The sequence below is a fragment of the Solea solea genome, chromosome 12, assembly GCF_958295425.1.
Source record: "Solea solea chromosome 12, fSolSol10.1, whole genome shotgun sequence".
Classification (NCBI taxonomy): domain Eukaryota; kingdom Metazoa; phylum Chordata; class Actinopteri; order Pleuronectiformes; family Soleidae; genus Solea; species Solea solea.
The window spans coordinates 25,770,020-25,790,749 of NC_081145.1; the positions used below are offsets into that span (position 1 = coordinate 25,770,020).

Below are 20,730 nucleotides of genomic sequence, written 5' to 3' on the forward strand. Positions count from 1 at the left end.
AATCAACAAATAATAATTGAGGGCACAGTTCAACAGAAAGTCCGATTTTTAGAGAGATCTTTACAAGAGAACGGCCTCAATTTCTTTTTTTCCCCCACATGGAAAAAAAAAACCTCTATCTCCCCGTCGGGGAATTGAACCCCGGTCTCCCGCGTGACAGGCGGGGATACTCACCACTATACTAACGAGGAGGTGTCAACGCTGCTGATCGTTGACCTCTTTATTCCTTGTATAGCTAAGTTTCACTTCACTTTTTCTATTAATTCTTTATTGTAGTTTCCTATCACTGCGGATATAATATATTTGTGGCCAATAACGGGATGTTTACCCGTTTTGATAGTTAGAGTCAAGACGCCTGCACGTTCCAGTGAGTGAGACATCGACGCCAGAGGACAATCTTTCAGTTACTTCTACGGCGTTTTATAACGTTTGTCAAACTTTTCGAACTTGTGTTATTTATGTTATGTTATTACATCCCACAATGATGAGATATACGTAATACTAATTAGATATCATTTCAGATATACGACGTATAACGACCAGATTGTGATTAGACTGTGATATGTAGTCTCGAACATTATGACCTTCTTTTCATATTGAGATAGTTCTGTTGTAAAAGTTAAATAAAATGGTTAATTGCCTTCTTGTGTGTCATCTTATTTATTACCTCGGGTATTCCGATTAACACATGATGGCCGTTTCTCTATATCCATACGTGTGCGTACTTGTGCGTACTTGCGTACTCCCGTACTTGTGAAAACGTCATCAGCCTCAGTCGTTCTGTTCCAATTCTCAAGTAAGCGAACAGCGAGGACGGTTCTCAAACCCGGAAGTGTTCTCTCTCCGCCCATTTTTACCAAGTATGCATCGGAGGTGACTTAGGCGTACTTGCGATGGCCATGTATCCCAGAATACATTTCGGCGGAGCATAGGAGCAAATAATAGAAATATAAATCTGAAATAAATATTTTTCTGTGTCCCGGAACAAGTAAGCGAACAGCGAGGACGGTTCTCAAACCCGGAAGTGTTCTCTCTCCGCCCATTTTTACCAAGTATGCATCGGAGGTGACTTAAGCGTACTTGCGATGGCCATGTATCCCAGAATACATTTCGGCGGAGCATAGGAGCAAATAATAAAAATATAAATCTGAAATAAATATTTTTCTGTGTCCCGGAACAAAGTTTTAACATCAGAAATGAGTCATTTAGAATTCAAACATGTGGTTTGTGTATGAAGATATGACGTATTTATAGTTTGGCAGCGACGTTTGTCGGAGGTGATCAGCTCCGCCTCTGCGGACGTTCGGCGCTCACTGTGCCCGGCACAGAGCAGCGTTACCTCGGCCTGTCCTGATGAAATGATCCGCTGGCTCAGACGTCGCTGTCATTAGATGCTTGGTGTGATCCATAGATTTGTTGTTGACGTGTTATTTTGTTTTTAATGGAAACGTTTTGACCTGACAGTTTGAAGGTTTGTATATTGTTAATGTTTTATTTATTTTAACTTTGAATGTTAGATTTATATTGAAGTCGAGATTTATATTTAAATATAATATGTAAACATTAGATATGTATAGTATAGTATGTAGAGTAGTATATATTTGTACACGTACATATATGTCATACATACATATATATATATACTACTCTACAATGCTGTAATATATCTATTTTCCACATCGTATTATTTGTATTGTATATTTTAATAGAAATAAATTAAAAAATGAAGTTAAATATTTAAAATGTAAAAATAATAACAACATATATATGCATTTATTAAAAGTATTTCATATGTTCATTTATCAACACTGTAGGTGGCGGTTATGAGGCTGCAGCACTTGCCAGTTCTGCTGTATATTTAATATACAGCAGAACAATACATACATACGTGCATACTTGAGTATTGAGAAACAACCACATACTTGTGTACTCCCGTACTTGGCAAGTATATACTCCCAGCGTACTTCTCAAGTATATACTTCCCAAGTAAGCAAGTACATACTTGCTTACTTGAGTATTGAGAAACGGCTGATGACACAACATGGACGGCAGCTCGGCAAAATATCGTAGTCCTGCAGCGCCCTCTAGTGTATTGCAAAATACCGAAATATTTATTTTTCTGTAATTATCCTAAATTATTATAATTATTTTACTTCTGAAAGTGTAAAGTTACAAACACATAATGGATTATTTAATTGAAGCTGTTGTTTTTATTTGTTTTTAATCAGGATCGTGCACTGACCTCAAATGATGATTATGTGATAAAGGCAGATGTTTAATGTTGTTGTAACCAGGTTATACTTTAACCCGTAAACTTACATGTAAATATGATCATATAAACTCAAAAGGGTCTGGGATCACCACTTTAAATAAAATAAAAATATGCAATGTCCTGGTTCGAGACCTTAAAGAGGACACAGTTATGAATTGAGTGAACTACATAACTGATATCTCTTTAGCTGTGGAAAACGATTGATTTCACACACAGAAACTCACACAGTTGTATTGTCTTTCGATATCAAATTGTTTTTTGACATATATTTATAAAAAAACAACATTTCCCCAACCAAAATAATAATAAAATTTAATTTCTAATTTTCTGCAGCTGTGGGCCCACTAATTTATTTGTGCACAGTTAGAGTTGAGCTCAAAATATATAATATATATCCTTAGTGAAGGAATCTTACTGGCTTAGCAACCGACGTTCATCCAGAACCAGACCTGAAGTCTCTCTCTCGCTCTCTCTCTCTCATTCTCACTCACTCTCTCCCCGCCAACCGCGCTAATGTGAAAACTTAACATGTGTAAAAAACATTAGGAAACAGTGCATAAGTGATATTCAACACTTCACAGAAATTATTTTAACACTCATTATAACATTTGAACAATAGAACAGTGGTACACCCACACCTCTCTGTGACAAGCTAACTAGCTGCTAACTAGCTACTGACGAGCAGCACAAACACATCACAAAGTGCTTAAAAAAAAACATGGATTAAAAGGTTTACAGGCTTACCTAATGTGAAATAAAATGACTGCCAGTCACCACCATGGAAAGTCCACTGATAATATTTCCACTCTCATATACGGAGCTAACGTACACTAAGTGCTTCTCCTTCAGCAGTCAAATCGTAGTGTATCCCAGAAGCCACCCGGTGGACTTGACTTGACTAGTCTTGTGTGTGTGTGTGTGTATGTATATGTATATCTATATCTATCTACATATATATATATATATATATATATATATATAGATATATATATGGATATATATATATATATTGTTTTGATTTTTTTCCTTTCATTTTTCGTTTCACATGGATGGAAGACCTGGGACGTGAAAACGTTTCAGAAAGAATGTTATGAATATGTGAAATGTTCACGTGACAATGTCACAGGTTCAGGACGACAGGACCGAGCTGATGATGTTAAAAGTGATGTCACAGCGTCATGGCCACAGAAAAACGACACCATCAGCGTTTGTGTGTGGGTTGGTTTGTTTTTCAGATGATGTTTGTCCCAGATCTGCTGAAGCTGCGTCACAGAACAGGACTCAGGATGAAGATCATCATCACTCCCGCCTGTTGAGAGAAGAGTCAGAGTCACAGCAGTGATTCAGTGAAGCAGCAGATAATTCAGTCCAGTTCAGAGCTGCTTCATGTTCACGTGTTACATTTATCACTTTACTTTACATTCACTCATTTACCAAACACTCATGATGTCATCATAAAGTAACTGTGATTTTTTAATGTATACAACAGTTGGTGTGAGCGCCCTCTGCCTTCAGACCAGCATCAGTTCTTCTGTAGGATTATAGTCAGGTGTTTGATTCACCAATAAGACTCAACAGGTAGAAACGGCTTGAAAGTGGATGAGCAACAGCCAGACTCTGCTACCAAGGTGAGGTTGTGGAAGACGTTTTCATGTCACAGGTCAAACACTGTGGCGAGACTCAGTTCAGTGACATCAGCAAAGAGCAGAACCCGAACCCTAACCTCACTAACACTCACAACAAATACCAGTGTCATATCTTTCCAACGCTGGGGGCGGGACATTAGGAAACACATCTGTGGGTTGGATTTGAGGATTCAGGTATGTGTGTGTTCTTGTATTTGTTGCTTTGTGAGGACCAAAGGTCATTTAAAGCATAAGGTACTTTTCAACAACACAGTCCCGGCACGGCTCGACACGTTTATTTCTCTATTCCATCAGTGATAGTACCTGGTACTTGGTGTGTTTTTTTAGTACCTGCTCTGACAAGGTTCCAAAGGTGTAGTGGAAAAGCACCAATAGATAGTGTGTGTGTGTGTGTCACTATTCTCACAGCTTCACTAAGGAAACAGACTGTGATTAGTATAGCAATGATCAAAGTGGACACTGACTCTTAACACTCTACTGACCCCAGAGTGTCGTCTGGACTCTGTGTCTTCAGAGTGTCCAGTCTGTAGTCTGTGTCTTCAGAGTGTCCAGTCTGTAGTCTGGACTCTCCACAAGATCAGACAGAAGCTTCACTCCTGAATCCTGCAGATAGTTCCCACTCAGGTCCAGTTCTTTCAGGTGGGAGGGGTTGGACTTAAGAGATGAGACCAGAGAAGAACAGCTGATGTCTGACAAACTGCAGCCCCTCAACCTGAATAAAGAATAAAACATGAGACTTTAGACAACGACTATGTGTGTGTGTGAGATTTTAGAAAAAGTGTTTTACCAGTTTAACCAGTTGCAATCTTTTCTTACCAGAAATGAGATTTATGAAAAGTTTCAGTCAAACCACGCCACAGCACGGAAACAGTTCTCTTGAGAGTTACCAGCGATCTCTTGCTTACCGTTGACTCGAGTAGCTATGCTGTTTTGGTGCTCCTGGACCTAACTGTAGCTTTTGATGTTGATAACAGAATTCTCTTATCGCGCCTAAACAATGTGTAGTCATCACAGACTCGGCCCTCCCATGGTCCCAGTCCTACCTAACTGATCGTAGATTCTCAGTTGTTTTAGGTGATTTCTCCTCACCCACAGCCCCTCTCACTTCTGGAGTCCCCCAAGGTTCCATCTTGGGCCCTATATTCTTTTTATTATATATATACTGCCACTGGGGTCCATTTTTAATAAACATAAAATGGCCTTTCACTGATTTGCAGATGATGTTCAGATCTACCTGCCTTTTAAATCATATTGTCATGCCTCTGTTCAAGCTCTGCTTGACTGTTTAAAAGATGTCAAATCCTGAATGAACAGTAACTTTCTAAATCTAAATGATGACAAAACTGAAATCATTATTTTTGGACACAATGTCCCTGACTGTCTCTCTGGTCTGTTAGGCTCCTCTTTTGCTAACATCCAGTCATCTGTAAAAACCTTGGTGTGACCTTTGACAATGCTTTTCAATTTGACAAACAAGTGAAATCTGTAATCTGGAATAGTTTTTACAAACTCAGAATTTTAGCAAAGGTCAAAGGCTACCTCCCGGCAACTCGTGCAGAACGCTGCAGCACGCCTTCCGACTGGGAAGTGCAAACGTGAGCACATCACACCGATATTGGCCTCACTCCACTGGCTACCAGTTAGTTTTAGGACTGAATGCCGAAGAGAATGCCCTGGCACATTAAAGGTGCAGAGACTGTTGAGCATTTTAAATCGCCTTAAAAAACCTACTTTTACTGCAGCACCTTTAACACAGACTGAGTTGGACTCCCATTGTTTTCTCTTTGTTTGTTTTTTGCTTCTTATGTGTTTTACTATGCTCTATATGCTCGGTTGTTTTTAAATAGGCTCTATAAATAAACTTTGAGTTGAGAGAGTGTGAGTGTGTGTGTGTGTGTGTGTTTCATTCATTCATCAGTGAATCAATTGAGTTTAACGTAAATGAAATGAAAGTTTTAAAAAACAACAGCAGCTTCAGTCAGTTAACTCACTTCAGAGTCTCCAGTTTACAATGTGGACTCTCCAGTCCAGAACACAGCAGCTTCACTCCTGAATTCTGCAGATAATAGTTCCAGCTCAGGTCCAGTTCTCTCAGGTGGGAGGAGTTGGATTTCAGAACTGAGACCAGAGAAGAACAGCTGATCTCTGACAAACTGCAGTCCCTCAACCTGAATAAAGAATAAAACATGAGAAGTTGCTGCTTGAAACCTGTCAGTGTTTGATCATGTGTTCAGAGCTGAGACCAGGACTTCACACTGAGTCTCTGAGAGTTCACAATAATCCAGTCTGTGATTCTAGAAAAATATCAAAGGTGAAAAACACACACATGAGAAGACATATTGACATTTTCATCAACGTCTTCTCTTGTTGTGTTTGACATGAAACATCTTTCATGTTCTACATGAACATGGAGTCACAGTGAGGTGTCAATCATGTCCACAGTCTGAGTGTGTGGAGCACACCTGGGACCTGGACTCATGTCAAACTCAGACATGTTGGACACACAGACCCGATCAGCACTGACTTCACAGCTGATGGTTATTAACGAGTTGACGTCACTCGACTACTCTGTGTCTTAATGTAACGTCAGCAGACTCTGGATCTGATCAGGTCTTTGGGTTTGCTTTGAACCGTGTGGACGTCCACAGTGGGGTCTAAAAAGTGTTTTCATTCAGTTCAAAGCAAGAATCGTAACCAGCTGATAAATCTGCACTTTGAACTTTCAACATTTAAAACATCTGCAGAAAAACAACACAGCGGACTCACAAAGTGAGAAGAATATTTCATCAATCAAACCATTAATCATCACTGATTGATGATGTTATTGATCATGTCTGTACTCACCGAGCCTTCCTGCAGTTCCTCACAGCTGGAATCAGTCTGCGTTTTCCCTGGACCGTTGTGTTGTACTTGTTCAGGTCCAACTCATCCAGAACCTCCTCAGACATCTGCAGCATGTAGGCCAGAGCTGAGCAGTGGATCTCAGAGAGTTTCTGTCCTCTGTCCTTTGACTTCATGAACTCTTGGATCTTCTGATGCACTGATTGGTCGTTTATCTCTGTCAGACAGTGGAAGATGTTGATGCTTCTGTCAGGTGAGATGTTGTCTGTGTTCATCTCCTTCAGGTTCTCGATGACTCTCTGGATGATTTCTGGACTGTTCTGAGTCTGACCCAGCAGACCTCCTAAGAGTCTCTGGTTGGACTCCAGACAGAGTCCATGAAGGAAGCGAACAAACAGGTCCATGTGACCATTTTCACTTTGAAGTGATTTCTCCATGGCTTCTTTCAGGAAGACATCCAGAGAAGTGTAACCACCACCATCATCATCACCATCTTCTTTTCTGAAGAAGTCCTGCAGTACCTCTGTCTTCCTGTTGGTGAAACAGTGGAACATGTAGACTGCGGCCAGAAACTCCTGAACGCTCAGATGAACAAAGCAGTAGACTTTTTTCTGGAAGATCACGCTCTCTCCTCTGAAGATCTCTGTACAAACTCCTGAGTACACAGAGGCCTCTGTCACATCAAGACCACACTGCTCCAGGTCTTCTTGGTAGAACATGATGTCTCCTTTCTGCAGATGTTCAAAGGCCAGCTTCCCCAGCTTCAGAAGAACGTCCCTGTCGGCCTCCATCAGTTCCTGTGGACTCGTCTCAGATCCTTTATCAAACTTGTTCTTCTTCCTCTTTGTCTGAACCAGCAGGAAGTGTGAGTACAGGTCTGTCAGGGTCTTGGGCAGCTCTCCTCTCTGCTCTGTGGTCAACATGTGCTCCAGAACTGTAGCACTGATCCAGCAGAAGACTGGGATTTGACACATGATATGGAGGCTCCTGGACGTCTTGATGTGTGAGATGATTCTGCTGGACACATCTTCAGTTCTGGATCTCTTCCTGAAGAACTCGTCCTTCTGGTCGTCAGTGAAGCCTCGTACTTCTGTTACCCTGTCAACACATGTAGGAGGGATCTGATTGGCCGCTGCAGGTCGGGAAGTTATCCAGATGAGAGCCGAGGGAAGCAGATTCCCCTGGATGAGGTTGGTCAGCAGCACGTTGACTGATGACCTGTGTGTGACGTCAGAAACAAGCGTCCTGCTGTTGAAGTCCAGTGAGAGTCTGCTTTCATCCAGGCCGTCAAAGATGAACAAAGGTTTACACACAGCGAGGTTCTCTGCTCTGACCTTCTGTAATGTTGGATAGAAAACATGGAGCAGTGTGAGAAGACTGTGCTGCTCATCTCTGATCAGGTTCAGCTCCCTGAACGAAAGCACAATCAGCAGATTCACATCCTGGTTTTCCAAACCCTCGGCCCAGTCCAGAGTGAACTTCTGCACTGAGAAGGTTTTCCCAACACCAGCAACACCGTTGGTCAGGACGACTCTGATACGCCCCTGCTGGTCAGGTAAGGCTTTAAAGATGTCGCAGTACTTGATGGGAGTGTCCTGGACCATCTTCTTCTTGGAGGTTGTCTCCAGCTGCATCACCTCATGTTGAGTATTGACCTCTTCACTCTGTCCATCTGTGATGTAGAGCTCAGTGAAGATCCTGTTCAGGAGGGTTCTACTTCCTCTTCCATCAATTCCTTCAGTCACATGTTCAAATCTCCTCCTCAGACTCATCTTATGTTCATGTAGAACCTCCTGCAGACCAACATCTGCTGAAAGATAAGAGATGTCAGAAGTCAGACTGAAGAAAGAATCTGAGCAGCTGATGATTACATAACGTAAAGTAAAAATATGTGAAAATTCTACTTAAGTACAGTAACGATGTATTTGTACTTTGTTACATTACAACACTGAGTCTGCTAGTGCTGATGGGAGCTGCTCTCCTTACAAGTCTTACTTTGTACACTGATGGTCTGTGGTCCACGTCCTGTTCTGGCACTTTTCCCACACTGGGGACAGCAGGAGTCTCCTGGTGGACCAGACTGGTGCCAGTATGAGGAGATGCAGCGTCTGCAGAACCAGTGACCACAGCTGGTGGAGACTGGATCCTTCAGGACGTCCTGACACAGAGGACAGCAGGACGTATGCTCGTCCACAGAAACGGCAAACTTGTGTCTGTGAAGACATTTCTTCATTACTAACATGTCAGGGACAGGTGGACGTGTGTGTGGCTGAGACAGACAGCGAATGATCCCTCGTTTGTTGACTGAAGCAACAAACTTGAAGAAGACACATTTGTTCTCTGATCTGAGACACTTTATTTTCTTACAGCTTTGTCTCACAGTGGTTCTGACTGTTGTAACGTTCTAACCCTCATTCTCACACACTCTCTGACTCGTCAATGGTTTGATTCATTGATCAGTTTCATCAGATTGTGAGTTCAGTTCTGAGTCGGTCTGTTCCTCACACACATTTATTTCTTCTACCTTCACAAAAGTCCAGTCAAATTCAATTTGAACCACAATTTTAAAAAAAATGACTTGTTGATCTGAAGCTGTTTTCAGAGTCTCCCTCCAACAGACGTAACAACAACTTTCACACTGACTGAGAAAACAGTAACATGAGAATCTTGTTCTTCATGACTCGTGTGTGCGTGTGTGTTTCCGTGTTTTTGAGGACACACAGGTTTGGTTGTGAACCAACACTTTTATGAATCGGACTGTCTCTTACTGTGTCTCTGAGTCTCCAGGTTCACGATTGAAGCTTATAATTCGTTCCAAAGACTTGTCACTCTTCACAGACAGACAGCTGGGTCCTGGAGACTCCGCTCTCTGTCTCTGGTTCTGACCTCTGCAAACACAAACAGAGTTTTATCGACATGTTGTTACGCGTGTCTATTTAAGAAAACTGTATGTCTGGCAATTTTGAAAAATGAATGGCCACATGGGCCGTCAAAAATATTTTCTAGCGTAAACTCTGGGCAGTAGTAAGAAATCTACAGGACCTGATGGTTTATCGGCATATGCTCTTCTGAACTTATGGCCCTTTTCCACTATGGTCCCGGCTCGGCACAGCACGGTTTATGTTGCATCTCACTACAAAATAAGTACCGACTCAACGTGGGCGGAGTCATCACTGCACGGCTGTATGAAATACACTGAAATACAGCAGCAGGGTTTGTGATGCCGGTCGCAATCAGCAGTGCTGTCGCTAAATACACCAGACTCCTCTGATAGATATTGAGCTTTTAGACATTTCCCTGGTAGTTGTTGGAGATTAACCCACATTTTTAGGATTGTTTTTAGTGGCTCTGTGCATCTGTGCGTCTGTTTGTGCTTCCACACTTGTTGCATGAGTGGGGTGATGAATGGCGTTGTTTTAATCTGTTTTTTTGTAGTTGTAGAACTAATCAGGTAATCTTTGTGGTTAGTGAGTTTTTCAGTCAGTTCTCGTGGAGTTTTTATACTAGATGTAGTAGTTTTAGTGATAGACCCTACACTTATTATTATAATAATTCATATTTTTGTAATACTGGAAGAAAGGCCAAGTGATAATAACAATAAATTGCTTCCTCTTCTGGTAAAAATTGATTGCAAGTTTCCTCATAATAAAATTTTTTATGACAGTTGGTCAAACAGCTGAAGGGTGCATTACTGCCACCTGGAATGATCTGCTGCTAACATGCTTCACTGGACAAACTGTCTCTTACTTTGTGTCTGAGGCTCCAGGTTCATGACTGAAGCTTAGAGGTCGATACATAGACTGGTCACTCTTCACAGACAGACAGCTGGGTCCTGGAGACTCTGCTCTGTCCTCGTCTTTCTCCACACAATCACTCATCTGCTGGACTTCAGTCATTCTGAGACACACAAACACACACACAGATTTACTGATGCAGAAATGGAGAAGACGTGTGTTGGCAAGCAAACAACAGCTTATAATGAAAACTTATGAAGACATAAAAACACAAAAAATATCATAAAAAAGTCTGGCAGATAATTACAGACAGACTGAATGTATAAACCGTCCCAATATCAATATTTACAGCGCTCATTAGGGCAAAATAACTTAATATATAACCTAATATATAAAAAGCACTTTTTCTCATTAGTTTGTGCAAATGAGCTCCTCACTTACTTAACACTGCTCCACTGAAAGCATCATATTTGCACTTTAAAGAGTTACCTCTTCATTCCTGTTTCCTGGAGGACATCTGATGTGGATCTGTGTTCAGTCCAGTGACCAATCACACAAGAGAAAACTGAAACACAACAGGAGTTTTCTGTTAGAGAAGGTGTTTTATGAAATCTGCACTTCATGTTACTTGCATGGAGCTTAATCTTCTGTGGCCACAGTGAAGGTGATTGAGTGACATGTGTGTGCCATAGCAGCCTATGTCCAGTAGATGGTGCTAGGCTACTCTGCTTGTATGTTACTGAAGTGTTTCTACCCTGAGATATCACAAACACATGAGCCTCTGACTTTATTGCAAACAGTTCTGATGGTTCAGCCTTTATTTTGATTTCCCATGTGTTTATTTGAAGATTAGAAAATGCCACACAGTAAAAGTACTTCATACTACTTGTGCATAAAGTAAACAAAAGTACTTTGTCCAATTAAATTGAAACCATAAACTATGAATACAAATTGTGGATTTTATACTACTTCAAATATAGACAAATATTTTAGTTTGCAAATGTGAAATTTGACCCTGGATTTCTCCAAAGGTACACAGTAAAAGTACTTCATAGTAATTGTGTATTAAGTAAATAAATTAATTTGTCCAATAACATTGAAACCATAAACTATTATTAAGAAATTAGGATTTGATACTACTAAGACAAATAGACTAAATAGACAAATAACCTCAGTTTTGTTCAAGTCAACTTTGACCCTGGTTTTCTCCAAAAGTACACAGTAAAAGTATTTCATACTAATTGTGAAGTACTCACCTACTAAATTGTGTAATTTTGTTTCAATTAAATAAATACATTTTACTAATGGGTTATTTGACATAGTTATTTCATTTTTAATCAAAATGATCATTTATAGTCGCTTGGATTATTTTGAACATTGTGTTCGCTTTTTACCTTGACTGCTTGGACCGTTAGAGTAGAAATATTGTAAAGGAGAGGACGTGGCGCACTTCACATTTAGGAAAAACAAATAACGACTGACTTGCATTTCCATTATAATCTGCCAGGATTAAGCAGTGTTGTAATGTAACAATACAAATACTTCGTTGTACTTAAGTACAAAATATACGTATCTGTACTATACTTTATTTCTAGATACTTTTACTTCTAAAACGTAGGTACATTTTATATCAGAAGATGACATCTGATACTCGAGTAGAGTAAATGTCATGTACTTTAAGATCTTTACTTGAGTAATATTATTAAAAGTCACTTCAACTTCTACCAAAGTCATTTTCTGGCAGAGGCAATTATATTGTTGGCATTATTTTATTATATATAATCTTAAATACAAAAAGGTAACAACAGAGAAAAAACTAAATAAATAAATGAAATACAGTATATAAACACCGAGGTAAATTGCACAAATCCTTTATCACAGAATCTAATAATCATGCTTGAAAATTCCCTGAAGAAAGCTAAAAAAAATAAATTAAAAAAACTACATAAAAAAGATTCCTGCAGTAAACTTTTTCGTATTTTATGTACGAGTCTTGTTTTGCATCATCCTGATACCACTTGAACAGTTCCAGTTATGATAACACACCAGTTTTGTACAAAGACAGAGAAACAGCAGATTTTCAACCTGGGTTTTTCCCCAGCGCGCACTCCACTAATTTAACATGGAAATGAGCGGTAGTGTAGAAAACTGGCGAGTTCTGCTTTTAGTTGATTTTAGGTCGCCCTCACATAGATTGCGCCCTGACAGTCGCCCACATTGCCCATAGCGAACCCGGTTTTCTGGTAACATACTTTTACTTGTACACACTAAATCAGTCATGTCAAAGTCAAATACACGGGGGGCCAAAATAAAAAAAAATGGTACAAGTGGAGGGCCGGGCTGGTTCAATGTTTATTAAAACTCGCAATTATTGCACATATTGAACCAATACCAATAACACAGCCTATATTGCACTTAACATTAATCATTAAATTAAATTAAATTAAATTAAATTAAATTAAATTAAATTAAATTAAATTAAATTAAATTAAATTAAGCAAAACATAAATAAAATCAGTTGCAATATTTTCTCAAGGCTCTTTCAGTAACAAATTGAAAACGTTTTTTCTTCTTCTTCTTTTTAACAGGTAAACAGCAAAATGTAATTGTCCTTCAAAGCTCAATGGCGAGATAAATGCAAAAATGAAACAGCATGCATTAAAAACAAATCAGTGTGCTGCTCTGATCCTCACCAATGACTGTCTTTTATAATGAAATTAGAAAAGTTAGTGCAAACTTGGAAAAAGTGCAAAACAGTTGCATTCATTTCTTAGGCAAGAATTGTCTTTCTGTGCGTCTGTGTGTTTCGTTGTTTCATAGTGCCTTCTTAAGTTATATTCTTTCATAACAGACACGCTGTCTCCACACACAAGACACACATGCTTTCCTTTTACTTCGGTGAACATGTATTCTGTCTCCCACCTGTCTTGAAACCCCCTGTGTTCAGCGTCTACCTTCTACCTTGCTATTTTGGCTCGCTTGCGGGCACTCGGTACGCGCCAATGCACTCGCAATGCATCTTGGGATTTGTAGTATTATGGTGCTGCGGGCACATAATACTGCGGGCCAGTTTTAATAGTAATTAAATATCATCCCGCGGGCCAGAGACAACTCATTCACCGGCCGGATCCGGCCCGCGGGCCTTGACTCTGACATATGTGCACTAAATCATCATATATAATCGCATATTACCGTTATAATCGCGTCAATACTCACCGTTATGTCTTTGTGCTGCGCAGTTAAAATGGCGACTGAACCAAAGTCAGAGTAGTTTCACTTTCACTTTGCCTCCCTCTGGAAATGACAACATTAGCTTACTGTGCTGACTCTGTTTCAGAAGCATAGATCTCAGTTTCACTGGATCAAGTCTCATTAATCCAGAAGCCAAAACCTTTGACTGTGCCGTTCAAAAGTAAACAAGAGAAATTATTACAAAAGAACACAGACTTCATCTACAGTCTGTGTAAATAACCAGTAGGAGTTTGATATTCAACATTCATTTGATATTCAAAATAAAAAACTATTATGCACTTAAACCACTTCATTGAATTATGTCAAACCAACTGTGCAACACAGGCTTGTTTTTTCGGGCCGTTTATTTTTTGACTACTTATTTTGCCATTTTTTCCTTCTGAGGAACGAAGTGAAGGACAGGAAGTCAGGTGACCCAAAAGGAAAAGCGTCAATTCAAAATAAAAGCCGAGAGGATAGTAGAGAAACAAATAATTATTGAGACTTCCATTCAACTTCCATTGTTTTCCTAGTAAATACAGTACAAGTATGCTGCTGCAATCTTGAACACAACACATCAAAAGTAAACAAAAATAAATGAGAGGTGGAAAGAAAAAAAGTGCGAGAGTATGGCAGTCAGTTTACTTTACAAGTTACAGCATACATTAAGAGTTATGATAGTTTTTTGTTCTGTGAGGGGGAGATCGTTGATATATATATACACTGTTCTTTTGTACTTTCTTTTATAAACACAGAGACATTTGTTTTTGTTTGTGAATTTCCAATTGTGAATTTGAAACTTCGATAACAGAAGAATTAGATCTACTTGCTCAGCGCGTTCGTGAACAACAGCCAAAAAGGCATGATGGGAGTAACACGGTCGTGAACGGAAAACGTAGTAGCTGCAGATAGTTCCCACTCATATATATATATATATATATATATATATTGTTTTTATTTTTTTCCTTTCATTTTTCGTTTCTAATGGATCGAAGACCTCGGACATTTCAGAAAGAATGTTATGAATATGTGAAATGTTCACGTGACAATGTCACAGGTTCAGGACGACAGGACCGAGCTGATGATGTTAAAAGTGATGTCACAGCGTCATGGCCACAGAAAAACGACACCAACAGCGTTTGTGTTTGGGTTGGTTTGTTTTTCAGATGATGTTTGTCCCAGATCTGCTGAAGCTGCGTCACAGAGCAGGACTCAGGATGAAGATCATCATCACTCCCGCCTGTTGAGAGAAGAGTCAGAGTCACAGCAGTGATTCAGTGAAGCAGCAGATAATTCAGTCCAGTTCAGAGCTGCTTCATGTTCACGTGTTACATTTATCACTTTACTTTACATTCACTCATTTACCAAACACTCATGATGTCATCATAAAGTAACTGTGATTTTTGAATGTATACAACAGTTGGTGTGAGCGCCCTCTGCCTTCAGACCAGCATCAGTTCTTCTGTAGGATTATAGTCAGGTGTTTGATTCACCAATAAGACTCAACAGGTAGAAACGGCTTGAAAGTGGATGAGCAACAGCCAGACTCTGCTACCAAGGTGAGGTTGTGGAAGACGTTTTCATGTCACAGGTCAAACACTGTGGCGAGACTCAGTTCAGTGACATCAGCAAAGAGCAGAACCCGAACCCTAACCTCACTAACACTCACAACAAATACCAGTGTCATATCTTTCCAACGCTGGGGGCGGGACATTAGGAAACACATCTGTGGGTTGGATTTGAGGATTCAGGTATGTGTGTGTTCTTGTATTTGTTGCTTTGTGAGGACCAAAGGTCATTTAAAGCATAAGGTACTTTTCAACAACACAGTCCCGGCACGGCTCGACACGTTTATTTCTCTATTCCATCAGTGATAGTACCTGGTACTTGGTGTGTTTTTTTAGTACCTGCTCTGACAAGGTTCCAAAGGTGTAGTGGAAAAGCACCAATAGATAGTGTGTGTGTGTGTGTGTCACTATTCTCACAGCTTCACTAAGGAAACAGACTGTGATTAGTATAGCAATGATCAAAGTGGACACTGACTCTTAACACTCTACTGACCCCAGAGTGTCGTCTGGACTCTGTGTCTTCAGAGTGTCCAGTCTGTAGTCTGTGTCTTCAGAGTGTCCAGTCTGTAGTCTGGACTCTCCACAAGATCAGACAGAAGCTTCACTCCTGAATCCTGCAGATAGTTCCCACTCAGGTCCAGTTCTTTCAGGTGGGAGGGGTTGGACTTAAGAGATGAGACCAGAGAAGAACAGCTGATGTCTGACAAACTGCAGCCCCTCAACCTGAATAAAGAATAAAACATGAGACTTTAGACAACGACTATGTGTGTGTGTGAGATTTTAGAAAAAGTGTTTTACCAGTTTAACCAGTTGCAATCTTTTCTTACCAGAAATGAGATTTATGAAAAGTTTCAGTCAAACCACGCCACAGCACGGAAACAGTTCTCTTGAGAGTTACCAGCGATCTCTTGCTTACCGTTGACTCGAGTAGCTATGCTGTTTTGGTGCTCCTGGACCTAACTGCAGCTTTTGATGTTGATCACAGAATTCTCTTATCGCGCCTAAACAATGTGTAGTCATCACAGACTCGGCCCTCCCATGGTTCCAGTCCTACCTAACTGATCGTAGATTCTCAGTTGTTTTACGTGATTTCTCCTCACCCACAGCCCCTCTCACTTCTGGAGTCCCCCAAGGTTCCATCTTGGGCCCTATATTCTTTTTATTATATATATACTGCCACTGGGGTCCATTTTTAATAAACATAAAATGGCCTTTCACTGCTTTGCAGATGATGTTCAGATCTACCTGCCTTTTAAATCATATTGTCATGCCTCTGTTCAAGCTCTGCTTGACTGTTTAAAAGATGTCAAATCCTGAATGAACAGTAACTTTCTAAATCTAAATGATGACAAAACTGAAATAATTATTTTTGGACACAATGTCCCTGACTGTCTCTCTGGTCTGTTAGGCTCCTCTTTTGCTAACATCCAGTCATCTGTAAAAACCTTGGTGTGACCTTTGACAATGCTTTTCAATTTGACAAACAAGTGAAATCTGTAATCAGGAATAGTTTTTACAAACTCAGAATTTTAGCAAAGGTTAAAGGCTACCTCCCGGCAACTCGTGCAGAACGCTGCAGCACGCCTTCTGACTGGGAAGTGCAAACGTGAGCACATCACACCGATATTGGCCTCACTCCACTGGCTACCAGTTAGTTTTAGGACTGAATGCCGAACAGAATGCCCTGGCACATTAAAGGTGCAGAGACTGTTGAGCATTTTAAATCGCCTTAAAAAACCTACTTTTACTGCAGCACGTTTAACACAGACTGAGTTGGACTCCCATTGTTTTCTCTTTGTTTGTTTTTTGCTTCTTATGTGTTTTACTATGCTCTATATGCTCGGTTGTTTTTAAATAGGCTCTATAAATAAACTTTGAGTTGAGAGAGTGTGAGTGTGTGTGTGTGTGTGTGTTTCATTCATTCATCAGTGAATCAATTGAGTTTAACGTTAATGAAGTGAAAGTTTTAAAAAACAACAGCAGCTTCAGTCAGTGAACTCACTTCAGAGTCTCCAGTCTACAAAGTGGACTCTCCAGTCCAGAACACAGCAGAATCGCTCCTGAATCTTGCAGATCCTTGTTCCAGCTCAGGTCCAGTTTTCTCAGGTGGGAGGAGTTAGACCTCAGAACTGAGACCAGAGAAGAACAGCTGATCTTTGACAAACTGCAGCCCCTCAACCTGAATAACGAATAAAACATGAGACTTTAGACAATGACTGTGTGTGTGTGTGAGTGAGAAAGTGTGTGTGTATGTGTGTGTGTGTGTGTGTGTGTGTGAGAGTGTGTGTGTGTGTGTGTGTGTGTGTGTGAGAGTGTGTGAGAGAGAGAAAGTGTGTGTGTGTGTTTCATTCATTCATCAGTGAATCAAATGAGTTTAACGTTAATGAAATAAAAGTTTAAAAAAAACAACAGCAGCTTTAGTCAGTGAACTCACTTCAGAGTCTCCAGTCCACAATGTGGACTCTCCAGTCCAGAACACAGCAGCTTCACTCCTGAATCCCTCACATCCTTGTTCTTACTCAGGTCCAGTTCTCTCAGGTGGGAGGAGTTAGACTTCAGAACTGAGACCAGAGAAGAACAGCTGATCTCTGACAAACTGCAGCCCCTCAACCTGAATAACGAATAAAACATGAGACTTTAGACAATGACTGTGTGTGTGAGAGAGAGTGTGTGTGTGTGTGTGTGTGTGAGAGAGAGTGTGTGAGTGAGAAAGTGTGTGTGTGTTTCATTCATTCATCAGTGAATCAAATGAGTTTAATGTTAATGAAATTAAAGTTTAAAAAACAACAGCAGCTTCTGTCAGTGAACTCACTTCAGAGTCTTCAGTCTACAAAGTGGACTCTCCAGTCCAGAACACAGCAGCTTCACTCCTGGATCCTGCAGATAATAGTTCCAGCTCAGGTCCAGCTCTCTCAGGTGGGAGGAGTTGGATTTCAGAACTGAGACCAGAGAAGAACAGCTGATCTCTGACAAACTGCAGTCCCTCAACCTGAATAAAGAATAAAACATGAGAACTTGCTGCTTGAAACCTGTCAGTGTTTGATCATGTGTTCAGAGCTGAGACCAGGACTTCACACTGAGTCTCTGAGAGTTCACAATAATCCAGTCTGTGATTCTAGAAAAATATCAAAGGTGAAAAACACACACATGAGAAGACATGTTGACATTTTCATCAACGTCTTCTCTTGTTGTGTTTGACATGAAACATCTTTCATGTTCTACATGAACATGGAGTCACAGTGAGGTGTCCATCATGTCCACAGTCTGAGTGTGTGGAGCACACCTGGGACCAGGACTCCTGTCAAACTCAGACATGTTGGACACACAGACCCGATCAGCACTGACTTCACAGCTGATGGTTATTAACGAGCTGACGTCACTCGACTACTCTGTGCCTTAATGTAACGTCAGCAGACTCTGGATCTGATCAGGTCTTTGGGTTTGCTTTGAACCGTGTAGACGTCCACAGTGAGGTCTAAAAAGTGTTTTCATTCAGTTCAAAGCAAGAATCGTAACCAGCTGATAAATCTGCACTTTGAACTTTCAACATTTAAAACATCTGCAGAAAAACAACACAGCGGACTCACAAAGTGAGAAGAATATTTGATCAATCAAACCATTAATCATCACTGATTGATGATGTTATTGATCATGTCTGAACTCACCGAGCCTTCCTGCAGTTCCTCACAGCTGGAATCAGTCTGCGTTTTCCCTGGACCGTTGTGTTGTACTTGTTCAGGTCCAACTCATCCAGAACCTCCTCAGACATCTGCAGCATGTAGGCCAGAGCTGAGCAGTGGATCTCAGAGAGTTTCTGTCCTCTGTCCTTTGACTTCATGAACTCTTGGATCTTCTGATGCACTGATTGGTCGTTTATCTCTGTCAGACAGTGGAAGATGTTGATGCTTCTGTCAGGTGAGATGTTGTCTGTGTTCATCTCCTTCAGGTTCTCGATGACTCTCTGGATGATTTCTGGACTGTTCTGAGTCTGACCCAGCAGACCTCCTAAGAGTCTCTGGTTGGACTCCAGACAGAGTCCATGAAGGAAGCGAACAAACAGGTCCAGGTGACCATTTTCACTTTGAAGTGATTTCTCCATGGCTTCTTTCAGGAAGACATCCAGAGAAGTGTAACCACCACCATCATCATCACCATCTTTTTTTCTGAAGAAGTCCTGCAGTACCTCTGTCTTCCTGTTGGTGAAACAGTGGAACATGTAGACTGCGGCCAGAAACTCCTGAACGCTCAGATGAACAAAGCAGTAGACTTTTTTCTGGAAGATCACGCTCTCTCCTCTGAAGATCTCTGTACAAACTCCTGAGTACACAGAGGCCTCTGTCACATCAAGACCACACTGCTCCAGGTCTTCTTGGTAGAACATGATGTCTCCTTTCTGCAGATGTTCAAAGGCCAGCTTCCCCAGCTTCAGAAGAACGTCCCTGTCGGCCTCCATCAGTTCCTGTGGACTCGTCTCAGATCCTTTATCAAACTTGTTCTTCTTCCTCTTTGTCTGAACCAGCAGGAAGTGTGAGTACAGGTCTGTCAGGGTCTTGGGCAGCTCTCCTCTCTGCTCTGTGGTCAACATGTGCTCCAGAACTGTAGCACTGATCCAGCAGAAGACTGGGATTTGACACATGATATGGAGGCTCCTGGACGTCTTGATGTGTGAGATGATTCTGCTGGACACATCTTCAGTTCTGGATCTCTTCCTGAAGAACTCGTCCTTCTGGTCGTCAGTGAAGCCTCGTACTTCTGTTACCCTGTCAACACATGTAGGAGGGATCTGATTGGCCGCTGCAGGTCGGGAAGTTATCCAGATGAGAGCCGAGGGAAGCAGATTCCCCTGGATGAGGTTGGTCAGCAGCACGTTGACTGATGACCTGTGTGTGACGTCAGAAACAAGCGATCTGTTGTTGAAGTCCAGTGAGAGTCTGCTTTCATCCAGGCCGTCAAAGATGAACAAAGGTTTACACACAGCGAGGTTCTCTGCTCTGACCTTCTGTAATGTTGGATAGAAAACATGGAGCAGTGTGAGAAGACTGTGCTGCTCATCTCTGATCAGGTTCAGCTCCCTGAACGAAAGCACAATCAGCAGATTCACATCCAGGTTTTCCAAACCCTCGGCCCAGTCCAGAGTGAACTTCTGCACCGAGAAGGTTTTTCCAACACCAGCAACACCGTTGGTCAGGACGACTCTGATACGCCCCTGCTGGTCAGGTAAGGCTTTAAAGATGTCACAGCACTTGATGGGAGTGTCCTGGACCGTCTTCTTCTTGGAGGTCGTCTCCAGCTGCATCACCTCATGTTGAGTATTGACCTCTTCACTCTGTCCCTCTGTGATGTAGAGCTCAGTGAAGATCCTGTTCAGGAGGGTTCTACTTCCTCTTCCATCAGTTCCTTCAGTCACATGTTCAAATCTCCTCCTCAGACTCATCTTA

The 20,730-nt window shown here is 41.1% G+C and overlaps 1 protein-coding gene and 1 non-coding gene across 2 annotated transcripts in view; both read right to left on the reverse strand.

The window, feature by feature from the left end:
* Positions 1 to 20,730, reverse strand: part of LOC131469853 (NACHT, LRR and PYD domains-containing protein 12-like) — a 68,234-nt gene that overhangs the window by 27,429 nt on the left and 20,075 nt on the right. The window contains exons 9-13 of the mRNA XM_058645255.1: positions 18,105 to 18,281; positions 17,727 to 17,903; positions 17,295 to 17,471; positions 15,846 to 16,015; positions 5,910 to 6,090 (exon numbers count right to left, since the gene is read on the reverse strand). Of these exons, the coding sequence (XP_058501238.1) occupies positions 5,910 to 6,090; positions 15,846 to 16,015; positions 17,295 to 17,471; positions 17,727 to 17,903; positions 18,105 to 18,281 (882 nt within the window). The remainder of the gene's footprint in view (positions 1 to 5,909; positions 6,091 to 15,845; positions 16,016 to 17,294; positions 17,472 to 17,726; positions 17,904 to 18,104; positions 18,282 to 20,730) is intronic.
* On the reverse strand, positions 120 to 191 carry trnad-guc (transfer RNA aspartic acid (anticodon GUC)). The gene has a single exon. It is a non-coding gene; the product is annotated as a tRNA-Asp (tRNA).